Source organism: Gigantopelta aegis, chromosome 7, assembly GCF_016097555.1.
Source record: "Gigantopelta aegis isolate Gae_Host chromosome 7, Gae_host_genome, whole genome shotgun sequence".
Taxonomy (NCBI): domain Eukaryota; kingdom Metazoa; phylum Mollusca; class Gastropoda; order Neomphalida; family Peltospiridae; genus Gigantopelta; species Gigantopelta aegis.
In genome coordinates, this window is record NC_054705.1 from 41,477,755 (window position 1) to 41,494,436 (window position 16,682).

A 16,682-nucleotide genomic window follows, 5' to 3' on the forward strand; every position below is an offset into this window, starting at 1 on the left:
ATGAAAGGCTCCTAAATTTTGATGAACAAAACAATGTCATTACCGATGCTCAGTTTGGTTTTAGAAAGCAGATGTCGACCATTGACGCTATTTTTGTATTACAATCTTTAATAAACAGAACTCTGAAAAATAGGAAGCGATTATATTGCTGTTTTGTAGACTACAAAAAGGCTTTTGATTTTGTAAACAGACAAAATTTGTGGTATAAATTAATTCAACAGGGCATAGGAGGAAAATTGTTATCTCTTATAAGATCTTTATATGATAATGTTAAGTGCTGTGTAAAATATAATGACGTAGTTTCTGATTATTTCGTATGTAGAAACGGTCTATTACAGGGAGAAGTACTATCACCAATATTATTTTCCATGTACGTTAATGATTGTGAAATGCAATTTTTATCAGACAGTTGTCCATATGTTGAAATACAAACGTTAAATATATTCTTAATAATGTACGCTGATGATATGGTACTTTTCTCCGAAACTCCAGGCGGATTACAATCAATGTTAAATTCACTTGCAAATTACACCCAAAAATGGGATCTTACCGTCAATACAAATAAAACAAAAATAGTTGTCTTTAGAAATGGGGGAAAAGTAAGAAAGAACGAGAAATGGTCATATAATGGCCACCAATTAGAAGTTGTAGACGAATTTAATTACCTTGGATTATTACTTCGTTTCAATGGCAAATTTAATAGTACACAAAAAAGACTTGCTGAACAAGGACTCAAAGCCCAATATTGGATAACAAATATCTGTAGTAAGAATTTCTTTAATATTGAAACAATGTTAGCCGTGTTTGATACTTATGTCAATAGCGTTCTTAGTTACGGATCTGAAGTCTGGGGTTTTCACTCAGCTCACGATATTGAGAAAGTACATATACAATTTTGTAAAAAAAGTATTGGGTGTGCATAAAAGAACATGCAATTATTTTGTTTATAACGAATTAGGGCGATATCCTTTAGCAATTATCAGAAAACTTAGAATTTTTAAATATTGGATAAAGCTTAGTAGTACCAGTAACTGTATCTTAAAAGCTATATATGAGGAAATGTATCAGTACGGAGATACCTGGTTAACGAACATTAAACAAGAACTAGATACGCTTGGGCTAAGTTATATGTGGGACTCGACCAATATCAATTCTAGTTTTTATGTCATAATAAAAGAACGAGTATATGATGTTTTTAAGCAAAATGCCTATAGTACAATAAGGACATCGCCAAAGGGATTGCTATATCAGCACTTATTATTAAATGGATTTACTTTACAAACCTACCTTACAAAACCAATAGAATCTCGCAATTTAAGACAAATAACAAAAATGAGAATTTGTGCACATAAATTAAATATTGAGTCTGGTAGGTATAAAAATATCGAAAGGGCACAAAGAATATGTACTTTATGTAACTGTAATGAGATTGAGGACGAATTTCATTTTATCCTTCAATGTCCAAGATACGAAACTTTAAGAAAGAAATTCATTAAAAAATACTACTTTAAGCATCCCAGTACTTTGAAATTAATACAACTCTTATCAACCGGAAACAATAAAGAGATAAACAACCTAGGAAAATATTTATTACAAGCAAACAGAACTAGGGATCAACTATTACTGGAAATAAACTAATATGTTCTCATTTTATCATTACCCTAGCCGCTGAGGATAACCTGTAAAATAACTTATCTTTATTCTGTTTTGTTTTTTCTATTATATATGTGTGTTTGTGTGTTTGGGTGTGTATTTGTGTCTGCGTGTGTGTGTGTGTGTGTGGGTATGTGTGTGTATATATGTATATATGTAAGTCACTCTCCACCATTGTTCCGCACTATTGTATATATTAATGTTTGTTCATTGTTATAATGCTGATAAGTTGAACAACTTAAAGCAATAAAAGAACTTGAACTTGAACTTGAACTTGTTCGGCACATTTTGTAGGAGGGAAGCCAGTGAACGCATAAGGGACCAAAACCTTACCGGTTCTGTACAGGACGTTCCTACACAGGGCGGTCTAGTATACTTAGATATGGTGGAAAACACATTAACAGTAAAGAAAATAAATATATATTTTGTATATAAAGACAATATATGTATTTCGGATTATACTCAATAAAATATATAACGTGTGCGTGTGTAAATATATAAAAAATATATGTAGTCAGAACAGCTCTGTACACAACGTTCTTATACAGGGCGGTTTAGTATTCTCTACTTAGATATGGTAGTAAACAGTAAATAAAATAAAATAAATATCTATTTTGTATATACAGAAAATATATGTATATTTCGGACAATACTCAACAGAATATATATATATATATATATATATATATATATATATATATATATATATATATATATATATATATGAACTTTTAATGTTATTATTACTCAGTATGTTTCAAATTTAATTATAAGTATTGTCTGTTATTACTTTACGTTCATCTAGGTATGAACAAAAAAATCATCCGCAAACTTATGTGAGAACGGCTTCGCCGATTCACAAAATTTACGGATGATTTATTTTGTTCATACCTCGATGAACGTAAAAGAAATAACAGACACTCCTTAAATAATAATAATAATAAATGATATATAAATATATATAGAGTGATGACGGCTCTGTACAGGACGTTCCTACACAGGTCCGTCTAGTATTTTATATACTTAGATATGGTGGAAAACACATTAACAGTAAAGAAAATAAATATATTTTGTATAATACTCAATGCGTTCATGTTGACACTGTATAAAAACGTGTGTATGGGTAAACAGAACGGCACCTACCTTCACCCCCCCCCCCCCCCCCCCCCAAATCCCCCCTTTTTTAAATTCCCACTTTATGGATATACATGTAACAGCATAAAAATCTCTTTTTTTTTTTTTTTACTTTTCCCAATTAGATAGACACTAAGAAAAATGCAACAAAACACCTTCTGATATATATATATATATATATATATACAGTCAAACCTGTCCTAGCGGCCACCTGTATTCAGCGGTCACTTGCCTTAAGCGGCCACTTTTTTCCTCCGAAACGATTTATAATGTAAATGCACCTGTAATAAGCGGTCACCTGTCTAACGCGGCCAGCGGCCACCTAAATCTGATCCCAAATCGCTAAAATACCTGCATTAAGCGGCCACAGCAAAGTTTTACTCTTATATAAAAGGGATATTTTAACAACAGCGATAGGTGCAGCAAATAACCGATCTTCACACCTTCAGGAATAATAGTACCCATTCAGTCCCGACATCTCCACTGTGTATCAATTAAGGAAGTATGAATCTGACATGCATCTAATTGCCTCTGGGCAGGCTACGCTTGACATTTGTAGATTCACTTACTATAACAATACATCGCATGAAGTCGGAATTAAATAATTAAATGGAAAAAGAAAACAAACTTGTGGAAAACGGTTAATTTAATATATTCTATTTGCATTATTTTTGAAGGAGACAACATGTCAAAAGTTGATTTATAGTCAACTATGAAGCACACATCCGTTAATTAGCAGTACAGACGGTAAAACAAGAAACAACAACAAATGTTTTAAAGACTATATATGTGGCAACCTGTACTCAGCGGCAACCTGTCTTAAGCGGCCACGTTTATCTACTCCCTTGTGTGGCCGCTTAAGACAGGTTTGACTGTATATATATATGTGTGTGTGTGTGTGTATGTTTATATATATACTCTCTCTCTCTCTCTCTCTCTCTCTCTCTCTCTCTCTCTCTCTCTCTCTCTCTCTCTCAAATATATATATCGATCGATGCCATAACCTGTCGATGCCATAACCTATGGAATCTGTCAAATGTTTTGTTTATACATTTTACGAGATAGTCTTTTAATCTGGCGTTATCAAAACCCTCGGATACAAGTCGCAGAGACTTTGTCCAAGTTGTTGCACTGCTTTTTAATTTGAACCATTCCGCTGTAAATTTCAGCGGACCGTTTTTTTACGGCCATTATACCATCTAATTCGAAATATGTACATGTTAGTTGTCAAAGTTTAAAAGTCTCCTACGAAGCTACTCAAGTCGCCCATAACAACCTGTCTGTCACGCCCCCCAATTTGTAAATAGACTAGTTTCAGTCTATTTTGTCAAGGGACGTTACTCTTCGCGCGCATGCGCAATAGGAATGTGAAATACCTCTATTGGCCTGTCTTACAGAGTTAACAGTTTATACTGAGATACGGCTTTGTTTGAGTGAGTGGGTGGGACGTAGCCCAGTGGTAAAGCGCTTGCTTGATGTGCGGTCGGTGTAGGATCGATCCCCGTTAGTGGGTCCATTTATTAATCATCGGCTATTGGATGTCAAACATTTCTTAATTTTGACATATAGTCTTAACAGTGAAAACCCGCTACATTTTTCAATTAGCAGCAAGGGTTATTTTTATGCACCATCCCACAAACAGGATAGGACATACCACGGCCTTTGATATACCAGTCTTGGTGCACTGGCTGGTCAGTGACTAAAGAAGCCGGCCGTTGTTAAATAGGTCGTTCCTTAGTGTTTATATATTATTTATATTATGACTAGTGGTACACCAGTTTGAACGAGAGTCACAATGATACAGATCGCTGCCCACAACATGTCTCCACGTGGCAATGCTGGTGTCATGTTTGAAAGAAAGAAAATAAATACATTTTGTGTTGCAAATTTTATTATTGTTTACACAGATGGCGTCTCATAAGCAGTCTAAGTTCTCGATATTCAGAGAGAAAAAGCTGGAAAAGTAAAATGTATTTTATTAATATCAACAATATTAATACTATTCCATACTTGAACGAACTGATGTTATTACAGAATCAGAATCCATTTATTTATCACAGATGTGTCTGTATGGAGATGGGGGTGGATGTGTGTGTGTGTGTGTGTGTGTGTGTGTGTGTGTGTGTGGGGGGGGGGTGTCTATGTGTGCATGTGTGGGTCTCTCTCTCTCTCTCTCTCTCTCTCTCTCTCTCTCTCTCTCTCTCTCTCTCTCTGTGTGTGTGTCTGTGTCTCTCTCTGTCTGTCTGTCTATGTGTGTGTGTGTGTGTGTGTGTGTGTGTGAGTGTGTGTGTGTGTTTGTGAATATGTGTGTGTTTGTGAATATGTGTGAGTGTGTGTTAGTGTGTGTGGCAGAGAGAGAGAGAGAGAGAGAGAGAGAGAGAGAGAGAGAGAGAGAGAGAGAGAGAGAGAGAGAGAGAGAGAGAGAGAGAGAGAGAGAGAGAGAGAGAGAGAGAGAGAGAGAGAGAGAGAGAGAGAGAGAGAGAGAGAGAGAGAGAGAGAGAGAGAGAGAGAGAGAGAGAGAGAGAGAGAGAGAGAGAGAATCTGAAGCTTTTATTACCTGGACTTACATTTTGTTTATTCCATCTTGTTTAACTCATTGATGAATTGCTGAAACTCTTGCATGGATATTTTGTTGTTTCCTAAAGAGAGACAGAATAGTTTTTACAAGTATATTATGGCATGAAATGAACCCTGATACTATTTTTGAGAAGAAACCACATATATAACAAATCCGAAAAATACGATTCGGTAGCACTTCTCTCGAACGCATTGACGTAATGATTTATTGTTTCGCTGTCACTTTGCAGAAAAAGTACAGACGATTCAGAAGATCTATTGTTATCATAGGTACAATAAATATTTTTGAAGTTCTGGTAAAGACAAAGGTAAAAAAAAAACGTAATTTTTTTCGATGTCGCCAACACGATTTTAAACTTTTGACGTGTTACTGCTACATGTGGCGCAATATGTCAACTTCGACTGCACTAAACCGGTATACCTGCGATGCTTTGGCTATTAACATGTGTCTTCAACAATAAGTGAATTTTAATAAAAAGTATTTTCTGCATGTCGCCAGAAACGTACAAAATCCTTTGCTAATTTTTGTGTAGCATGTACAACATGCAGCGATTAATTCATTAATCGTTTTTAAAATATATATCAATCCTGCACTATGCGTATTTAAATGAAATATTAACAAATTTTAACATGTACACAATGTACACATGCATATTCAGAAACGGTCAGTATAATCTGAGCAAATTTCAAACTCAAGGAATTGTATTTTAAAAAACCCAAAATACGTTACGGTATTTTGTTATTTATAGAATAGAAAGACAAATGACGTTTGTTATAAATATAACTGCCAGATTGTCTTCTTCAAAACAATGCAAAATAGACCGCGGTTCGTAAAACATTCGCTGAGTTACGTGATAATAAAGTTGTGTTCACAGAATCCGTTACACCAAAATCTGTTACGCAAAAAAAACGTTACTATTGGTTAAAATCACTTAAATAACGAGAATAAGGCCGTCAAAAGGCGCATAGCAATGATACCAATCTATACCAGTATTTACACATTCCAAAAGCGGACCCAACAATTAAATTTATTCCTAAATGCCAATAACCACATTTAAATCGACTAGAACAAGTGAAATTGAATGACAATGAACACTTTTAAAATTACCTTTCGTTAGTCGTTATAGCTATTTAAATATTGTTATTGTAATTATCACATACGTTTATTGAAATTATGTCGATAATTAATTTGCAATTGGAAACAAAATACGTTACTTTCTACATCTATGTTTGTTATATATATATATTTCTTTTTTTACAAGAAACACACACCAATGAGGCTGCAGGAGAAACTACGTGTATAACGTGTCTAGAAAAACACCCCAAGTCACCCAGAAACTGATTTCGCCAAGACAACGTCGATGTTTATAAAATAAATGTAATTTGTATTGCTACAAATATTAGAACCAGACATGTGTACCTTATTAAATGTGTAAACATAGCTTTTGATACTACATTTATTTTACTGCGTGTTTTAACTCTAAAGAGAGATGTTCTAGCAGACACACATATATACGTAATTGTTTTTTTAAGGTACAGTAATAAATAAAATACGTTACACAACCAATTCTTTGTAAATGTGTGCGCGGATGTCTAAAAAGTATAATATGTGATGTAACTAAATATATTGGGAAAACCGAACCTGCTATCATACTATCATAGTGGAACATTTACAACTATATTCAAACGAAAATTATATATAGTTAGCTGTGTATATACGATTCAATTAATTGCTATCGTGTCACCTGTATTTACGCAATACCTTAGGCATTAGTTAATTAGGGGATGGCATTCAGTCCAATTAGTGTGAAACTACATTACAGCAATTAAGAACACTATGGCTTTTAATTGTTGCCACCAGCTTATCAGCTAAGGACTAAAACCCATGGCAATTACGAGTCAACAAACATATCTATCTTATAAATATTCGTTTTTCCATACATCAATATATAGAGACCCGGAGATAGACCGGGAAGGTTGGACCCAAGGGGAGACCCTTGAGGTCTCAGTCGCAACGTCAACTCTATCGTTCATCTAAGAGCTCTGGCTTGTATATTATCTGTATGTTGGTAATCATGTTTCATGTTTGGAAAGTAAAATACAAGTAACTACATTACCAACTTGAGACTTCATTTAACATTCATAAGAAAAAAACTACGCTGTGTTAATACATTACCAAACAGTGGACATTTTATTACAAAGTGTCAGGGCCGAATCTCTGACAATGCAGAGTCGAACAGGCATTTGGCAAAATAGTGGTTGAATCTTTGCCTAGTCTGGTGCCTAGTTTATAGGAAGACAGCCAGTCCTGATGAGATTCTTTACAGGAGACTTCATCCCTCTTGCATCACCAGAAAGAGGATTGTCTGATACGTTAAGAAGGATACTGGTAAACACTGAGGTGAAAGTTACCAACGCTTATAAAACATTGTATGGTATTTCTGTCTAAAACGCAGTTATCCCTGTGAGATATTGTATTAATTGTTTACATCTAGGCATGACACCTTCCTAACTTAGTGTATAATTACCTATACATTTAACATGCAGATAAATACATGGTTATGTTTGTGGGATGTCCTGAATCATCAACTCACCATCTTTATCAGCTCTCTCCAAGATTTCCCGAACCTCCCGCTTGTTAAACAATTCTTCTAGTTCAGACTCGTCCACATGTCCGTCCTTGTTGGTGTCAAACTCGGACAGATCTCAAAGAAAATACATATCCGATAATGTAATTGCATATTGCAAAATGTCATTTATACATTATGCGTCGTACCACCACACATATGCTTTTTAGTGTGCTTTTATGTTGCATTTTTGTGAATAATTTCAGTTTGGTTTGACATAAAAATAAAAAGGAAAAGGAAATAACAAGTGTTGCAGTTTTATGTGCAAGGTGTACAAACATTGCTCATTGGGTAGGTATAAAGACCACTACACCCTCTTTTCTCTCACTAACCACTAACACTTAACAACTAACCCACTGTCCTGGGGAGATAGCCCAGATAGCTGAGGTGTGTGCCCAGGAAAGCCTGCTTGAACCTTAATTGGATATAAGCACGAAAATAAGTTGAAATGAAATCCGACGTCATTAACTAGTTATTATCTTTATCCTGCAGACCATAAAAATTAAGGGGAAAAGCTATTATTTCTGTTATTTCAGCCACATTGTATAATGACCTAGAGGTCAAATGTGCGATTTTGTAATGTAGCTATGCGTGTGACGTCATATGAGTGACATCAAAAGTCATATCCTGCTACAGTTACTACAGTTCTGGGGACAACTGATAATTATTTAAACGTAATGATTTGTTTTTGTCTAACAAAGACCATTGAGAAGTTGACAAAAAGTTTTTACAAAATACTCTTTCTCTCTCTCTTTTGTCTTTCTTTTCCTTTCATCATAGTGATATTTAAAATGCAAAACTGGTGAATTTAATATCATTTTGTGTCGCACATGTGTTAAAATGTTAACTCTAAGGCTATGCATCTTGTATCAATTTTTTCACGAAAGTAAAAAAATAAATTGTGGTGTGCAACCTGAACATAACGGTATACCTCGCTTTCCGTTGCCGGCTAATATGTTTGCTATGTCGGCGGCTTTTCTCCACCTCCACCTGATCCGAATCCTCCTCCAACGCGGCCACCCCTCTGTCTGGTGGTTGATGACGATCGCCATCAACAGAATGAGCAGTAGTGTGTACTTCATCTGCAAAACAAAACAGCTTACACTATAGGACATCACACCAATCATGATACCATGTGTGTAAAAAAAACAAAAAACACAACAACATAAGCATATTCTGCATATCAGTGTTAGTGTATTCAGCATATCAATGTCTGTGTATTCAGGATATCAGTTTTTGTCGTCACTGTGTGTGTTTGGGAATACAGGATATCAGTGTTAGTGTATTCTGGAAATCAGTGTCTGCGTATTCAGGATATCAGTGTTAGTATATACAGGATATCAGTGTTAGTGTATTCAGGATATCGGTGTTAGTGTATTCAGCATATCAGTTTGTGTATTCAGGATATCAGTGTTTATATATTCAGCATATCAGTTTGTATATTCAGGATATCAGAGTTAGTGTATTCTGGATATCAGGATATCAGTATTAGTGTATATTCAGGATATCAGTGTTAGTGTATTCAGGATATCAGTGTACGTGTGTATTCAGAATATCACTGTTAGTATATTTAGGATATCAGTGTTAGTGTATTCAGGATATCAATGTATGTGTGTATTCAGAATATCACTGTTAGTATATTCAGGATATCAGTGTTAGTGTATTCAGGATATCAATGTATGTGTGTATTCAGAATATCACTGTTAGTATATTCAACATACCAGTGTCTGTGTATCCAGCATATCAGTTTTTATTGTCACCATGTGTGTTTGTGTATTCAGTATATCAGAGTATTGTATTCAGCATATCAGAGTACTGTATTCAGCATATCAGTATTAGTATATTCAACATACCAGTGTATGTGTATTAAGTATATTAGTTTCTGTATTCACCATGTGTGTTTGTGTATACAGCATATCAGTCATTGTATATCAGTTTGTGTATTCAGTATATCAGTGTTTGTGTATTCAGCATATCAGTTTATGTATTCAGGCTATCAGTGTTTTATGTATTCAGCGTATCTGTGTTTGTGTTTTCAGCATATCAGTGTTTGTGTATTCAGCATATTTGTGTTTGTGTATTCAGCATATCAGTGTTGTGTATTCAGCATATCAGTGTTTGTGTATTCAGCATATCTGTGTTTGTGTATTCAGCATATCAGTGTTTTATGTATTCAGCGTATCTGTGTTTGTGTTTTCAGCATATCAGTGTTTGTGTATTCAGCATATTTGTGTTTGTGTATTCAGCATATCAGTGTTTGTGTATTCAGCATATCTGTGTTTGTGTATTCAGCATATCAGTGTGTGTGTGTATTCAGCAAAGCATAGACTGACTGACATGTGGAAGTGTCAAGCTACCGGTCTGGCCAGGGATTTATGAAGCTATCATAGCGATGCAGAATCGTAAAACCATCGTAGCCTATGACGTCACTACAGCGCACGCCATAGTGACGCCATAGCTTATGATGGTTTTACTATTTCGTAGAGCTAACATTGCTTCGAAAGTATCGGTTCTGAATTTTAAGGAACATAAAGAAACTGAACGCTGAATACCAAGAAGAAGAAGAGAGGAAAAAACAAAACAAAACAAGTATCAGAAGAGAAGGAAGAAGACGAAGTGTGTTCAGCGTGTTTCTGGTAGCATTCCAAATATGTTTGTACCTACGAAAAACTGCATCTTGAGAAATAAAATTCAGTTTGAGCTTTTCACAACAGGACGATCAGAAAGACATTGAATTTGTACACACTGGCATTCTAAACAAGGTGGGGCGGGACGTAGCCCAGTGGTAAAGCGATCGATCCCCGTCGGTGGGCCCATTGGGCTATTTCTCGTTCCAGCCAGTGCACCACGACTGGTATATCAAAGGCCGTGGTATGTGTTATCCTGTCTGTGGGATGGTGCGTATAAAAAATCCTTTGCTGCTAATCGAAAAGAGTAGCCCATGAAGTGGCGACAGCGGGTTTCCTCTCTCTATATCTGTGTGGTCCTTAACTATATGTCTGACGCCATATAACCGTAAATAAAATGTGTTGAGTGCGTCGTTAAATAAAATATTTCCTTCCTTCCTTCTAAACAAGGTATATTCAGTATGCAATGTTAGTCGTCAATAGGGCGCTAATAGTTCAAACATCTTAACAACGGCAGCAACGTCAGGAGGTATCAGTGATTACGACGACGAGCCGGTGTAACGTAGAATTGTGACACCCATAAAATAATGACTGGGCGGATGTGTCGCTTCGTCTAAATTCGACCAGATGCAAATCGTAGTCATGACAGATAAAGTTTGAGCTGGGACTAGGGTCTCCACGAGTCCAAAATCTTGGCCTCGAGTACTCGAGGGTCAAACTCGACCCGGACCCGAGTACCCGACACTTACACTCACTATAGGTAATAATGAGACCAAGAAATATACTAAAATAGCATTATGCATCTTAATTCCAGCGCTGTCTCATAGCCCTATAATATATCCGGCGGCATTCATATGGTCAAATGAAGTTCATATCACGAGAGTGCTCTTCCTTTCACGGGTACTCGAGTCCTGTGCACGGACTGGAGTCTTGCTAGACTCGGTCCGTGTCCATGTACTAGAGTACTAGTGGAGACCTTAGTTGGAGCGGCAGGAGACAGTAGCCAATACTGTGCAACACACTTAGTTTAGAATCTCTATTGAAACCTTTGTATGGATACTTTCCTGTGCTAGTTTCCGTTAGCACACTTGGAGTGGCAATCCTCTCCGAGCGGTGCAGGAATTAAAGGATATCAAACGACCTTCTATTTCGTACCATGTTAATGTTTATGTCCCGAGTAAAATAATTTTCAATTTTCACGACCTTTACGTGAGTGACATTGAAATTTATTTCACGACGGACATAAACGTGATACAAAATGGTAGCGAGTTTAGTATCCTATTTATTACCCATATTCGATTTCAGTTTATATCGCTGCTCTCTTTGTGTTTACGTGATCATATAATGTGCAGGCTGGCAGTTCATGAACCAAATGAAGTTAATAACAAACAAACAAACAAACAAACATTTTTAAAATAAATTTAAAAATCGTACCGTGGTTCGATCCAAGTGCCAACGAATGGTGAAGTTCTGGATGCTTTCCTCAACATTTATAGGAAGAGCATCTTAAAAGTGTGAAGGGAAGGGTGTTAACTGCCAGGATATTGATATCACAATGTGTTATTATAAACAAGAGCCTGTTGAAATTAATTAAGCTATAAAGTATGATACAATCTGTGTAACAAGCTGCTACTAACACATTTATGATGGGACATCACGTTCACATAGTAATGTTGAGTCAGGTAGGGGTGGGGTGGGATTACGGTAAAAACAATGGGATATTTTTAGCTACACTTCAGCATGTTTCAAAATACGACCGTGTTGTATCTAACATACTGTTATTTCAACTCTTGTCAAGAGAATGTGACAAAACGAAACCCGTTGCCGCCACAAGGCCTACTCCTACCTACACTTAGAGGGAGGTAATGGGTGGGACGGGGGTCATTACCCCAAAATCAACCTCTTTTTTTTTTTACATACAGCGTGGGTTTTATATATTTATACATACATATATACATACATACATACTAGCCAGTGCCAGGTCTGCCCACTGTTTCATGCACGTAAGCGGGATCGACCGCGTAGATTGTAGGCCCCATGCATATGGTTGAGTTAAAGAACTTCCTTTAATTATGGAAGCTTCGATAGCTCAGAGCGTATCGTGGTTAGTCTTGCAATTTGCGGGCGATACGGTGCCACAGGTTCGAGTCCCAGCAACGGCATGGGACAATTTGTGAGGCCAGAAAGGATTTAATTATCCTCTGCGCCAGTGCGTTAATATCTATGTATGTAACAGTCAACCTCGACATACATACAATATATAGATATTCATACATCAATACATACTAGCCAGTGCCAGGTCTGCCCACTGTTTCATGCACGTAAGCGGGATCGACCGCGTAGATTGTAGGCCCCATGCATATGGTTGAGTTAAAGAACTTCCTTTAATTATAGAAGCTTCGACAGCTCAGAGCGTATCGTGGTTAGTCTTGCAATTTGCGGGCGATTCGGTGCCACAGGTTCGAGTCCCAGCAACGGCATGGGACAATTTGTGAGGCCAGAAAGGATTTAATTATGCCCTGCGCCAGTGCGTTAATATCTATGTATGTAACAGTCAACCTCGACATACATACAATATATAGATATTCATACATCAATACATACATACATACATTTGTACATACATACACATACAGACATACATAATATATATATATATATATATATATATATATATATATATATATATATATATATATATATATATATATATATATATATATACACTCTTCAAAAAAGGAAAGTGAACTCTAATAAGAATTTACAATTGCCAAAATTGTAAGGTATATTAGCTGTGGGGAATTGTTATATGATAATAGTAAATTAATTGGGCAAACATTACAACCGGTAGTTCAGTATTACAGGGTTTTATGATCACCAAAGATCTTGAATGACGATTGGGGTTAGAAGTGAAATTTGAAAGTTGACGTTTTTTTATCAGTAGTGGGTGATACCGCCACGGTGTGTCAGACATTCATTCAGTCGACGAGGCATACTGCGTATGAGTCTCCCAATGGTCATTTGAGTCTGTTCCACTCCTCTTGCAGCGCTGACCAAGTTCCGCTAACGTGGTCGGCCGTTTTTGACGTTGACGCACACGTCTCCCTATCATGTCACAGACGTGTTCAATGGGGGGAAAGGTCTGGGCTCATTGCTAGCCATGGCATTCGATAGATGCACGGGCATTGTCGTCTTGAAAAATAAAAGGTCGACCCACACGCCTAGCAAACGGGACGACAAAGGGTGTCAGTATGTTGTCCCGGTAGTACTGCCCAGTGACTCTTCCTTGCACAATATGGAAGAGGGTTCTGTCAGTCATAGTGATACCACCCCACACCATAACCGATCCACCGCCAAATCTGTCATGAAATCGCATTGTGACGTTGGCGTGCTGCTCATTTCATCGTCGCGAGACCCGACCACGCCTGACAAGGAAGTCCAAAGTGAATAGGAACTCATCTGAAAACATAATACGTGGCCAGCGACGAATACCCCAGTTCTGACGCTCCCTATACCAGTCTGACCCGTAACTCGGACACCAGTAGCCTGATGAAGGTTTGCAACAATTTGATTTGCCGTTTGAGCTCGATTTCTTAGAGCCTGGTTACGGATGAATCGATCCTGTACTCCTGTCGTTGCCCTGGGACGACCTGGGCGGGGTCGATCATCAACATTTTGGGTTTGTTGGTACCTGTTCCATAGTCTGCTAATCATTAACTTCGAAACATTGAAGGTTTTGGCCACTTCACGCTGAGTTCTGCCCATTTGCAGCAAGCCAATAGCCAGTAGATCCTCATCGCGTTGCATACGCCGTATCGCAAATTCAAACAATAAAAATTACTAAAAACAAAACAATAAAAACTGTATGAACAACAGAATGAAAAAGATTGACAGAAATAATGTTCCACGTTGATTAATCGACCTTCATGAAAATTGTCAATTGACACCCCACGCACGTGTACGGGGCAACTGCGTGAGGCACGTTCAAACTATGGAATGTGTTTCGGTGTGTTAAAACGTATGTTCGGTCTAATAGTTGATATTAACATTAATATTTCAGGTTCCCCTACTTTTTTTTGAAGACTATATACGCCTGCTAAGCGGCTGCGCCACAATAATTCCAAATATATATTTTTTCAAACATATCTTTAAAGACAGAGTTAATATCTGTAATATATTTCGGTTTTCTACTTACAGAAATAGTTTAATACATTTGCAACAAAATATTTTTTATAGTGTAATAGATATACAGTAATTCGAAATGTCTACTTTTCACAAATATCTTTAAATACAGAATTAATATTATCAATAAAAAGACATAGCTTTTTAATAACAGATGCTTTTGGAGAAGTAAAGAGTTGTTTCCATTTCATAGTGTTTGGCCTAATTGTAGTATTTACCCATGTATATTTTCCTTTTATTATCAAAATATGGACACTGAAAACGATAGTGAAATTCATCACCTAGATTGGCGTCACATGGAGGACATATCAGACATCAGACATATGGTTAAGGACCACACATATATTGAGAGAGGAAACCCGCTGTCGCCACTTTATGGGTTACTCTTTTCGATTAGCAGCAAGAGATCTTTTATATGCACCATCCCACAGACAGGATAGCACATACCACGGCCTTTGATATACCAGTTGTGGTGCACTGGTTTTAGTAGTGAAATTATGTACTTGTGTGTCTGCTTATGTTCTCTTTGATATGCCAGTGGCTGTGACGAGAAATAGCCCAATGGGCCCACCGAAGGGGATCGATCCAAGACCGACCGCGCATCAAGCGAGCGCTTTACCACTGGGCTACGTCCCGCCCCAAACTGTAAAAACCCCTTAAACATCAAGAGACGAACACTCTACCCACTGGGCACGATGCCACGACTTTCTGCATGATGTAACTGTAAAATATTGATACATCCTGTTTGTTATCAACAGACGAACACTCTACCCACTGAGCTACATACCAGGACTTTCTGTATGGATGTAACTGTATAAAACTGAAACATCCTGTTCATTATCAACAGACGAGCACTCTACCCACTGAGCTATATACCAGGACTTTCTGTATGGATGTAACTGTATAAAACTGAAACATCCTGTTCGTTATCAACAGACGAACACTCTACCCACTAGTGACTGGGTTAGATACCACGAATTTCTGCATGATGTAACAGGGGTCAAATTTTACGCTATTCCGCAAATAGTAAATTTTGAAAAGGAATAGTAAAACAATTCTTCCAATATTCCGTCATGAAAGTGAAAATAAAGCAGAATACCAAAAATCGCCTGCTTACACTTTTTCTTCAGCTACATTTTTCTGCAGAACAAATTCTCGCGCTACTAAGACCTTTGTCATGCACTTACCGGTACAAAATAAACGCAATAATGCATAGACTTGTATATAAAAATTGTTCGTTACGCAATGTTGTACAGGGCGACGTAGCACAATCAGGAAAACTAGTGGTACATTAATAATTGAAGGGATAGTACATTTTTAGACTGAATAGTGTTTTTTGAAATTCACTATTCCTTTAGGATAGTGGTAAAAAAAAAAAATTCAACCCCTGATGTAACTGTAAAATCTCGACACATCCTGTTTGTTATCAACAGGCGAACACTCTACCCACTGGGTTAGATATAACGAATTTCTGCATGGATGGAACCGTAAACACCTGAAACATCCTGTTTGTTATCAACAGATGAGCACTTTACACACTTGGCGAGATACACGACTTTCTACTACTGAAACATCCTGTTTGTTATCAGTATCAATAGAAATATCACATTTCGTCACTTCTGCCTCGTACCTGCGGCATATGTTTATCAAATTTAACAATCTTGTGCAGATAGACGCATCCATTAACGACTGTGCGGTATTTAATTAAGTATCATTGTTATTGTTATTAATCCGCACATGCGTAAATAGGAATCAAGCTCGGCAGAAGCAAGTAGACGACGCACTCAACACATTTTATTTACGCTTATATGTGTTCATCATCTGATAATGTTTCTACAGTTTGTTTTGTTTAACGACACCACTGGAGCACTGATTAATCATC

The 16,682-nt window shown here is 37.0% G+C and overlaps 1 protein-coding gene across 2 annotated transcripts; it reads right to left on the minus strand.

Annotated features, from left to right (window-relative positions):
• Positions 1-4,660: 4,660 nt before the first annotated feature.
• On the minus strand, positions 4,661-12,201 carry LOC121377490. 2 transcript variants are annotated; one of them, XM_041505502.1, is made up of 5 exons: positions 12,053-12,201; positions 8,923-9,073; positions 7,959-8,069; positions 5,345-5,426; positions 4,661-4,742 (listed from the first exon to the last, which is right to left on the minus strand). In XM_041505502.1, exons 2-4 carry the CDS (start codon positions 9,071-9,073, stop codon positions 5,362-5,364), a joined length of 327 nt encoding a protein of 108 aa, XP_041361436.1. In that variant the 5' UTR covers positions 12,053-12,201; the 3' UTR covers positions 4,661-4,742; positions 5,345-5,361. The 2 variants fall into 2 exon arrangements, with proteins under 2 accessions (XP_041361436.1, XP_041361434.1); XM_041505500.1 differs by having other exon boundaries at positions 5,355-5,426; positions 12,053-12,200.
• Positions 12,202-16,682: the final 4,481 nt, after the last annotated feature.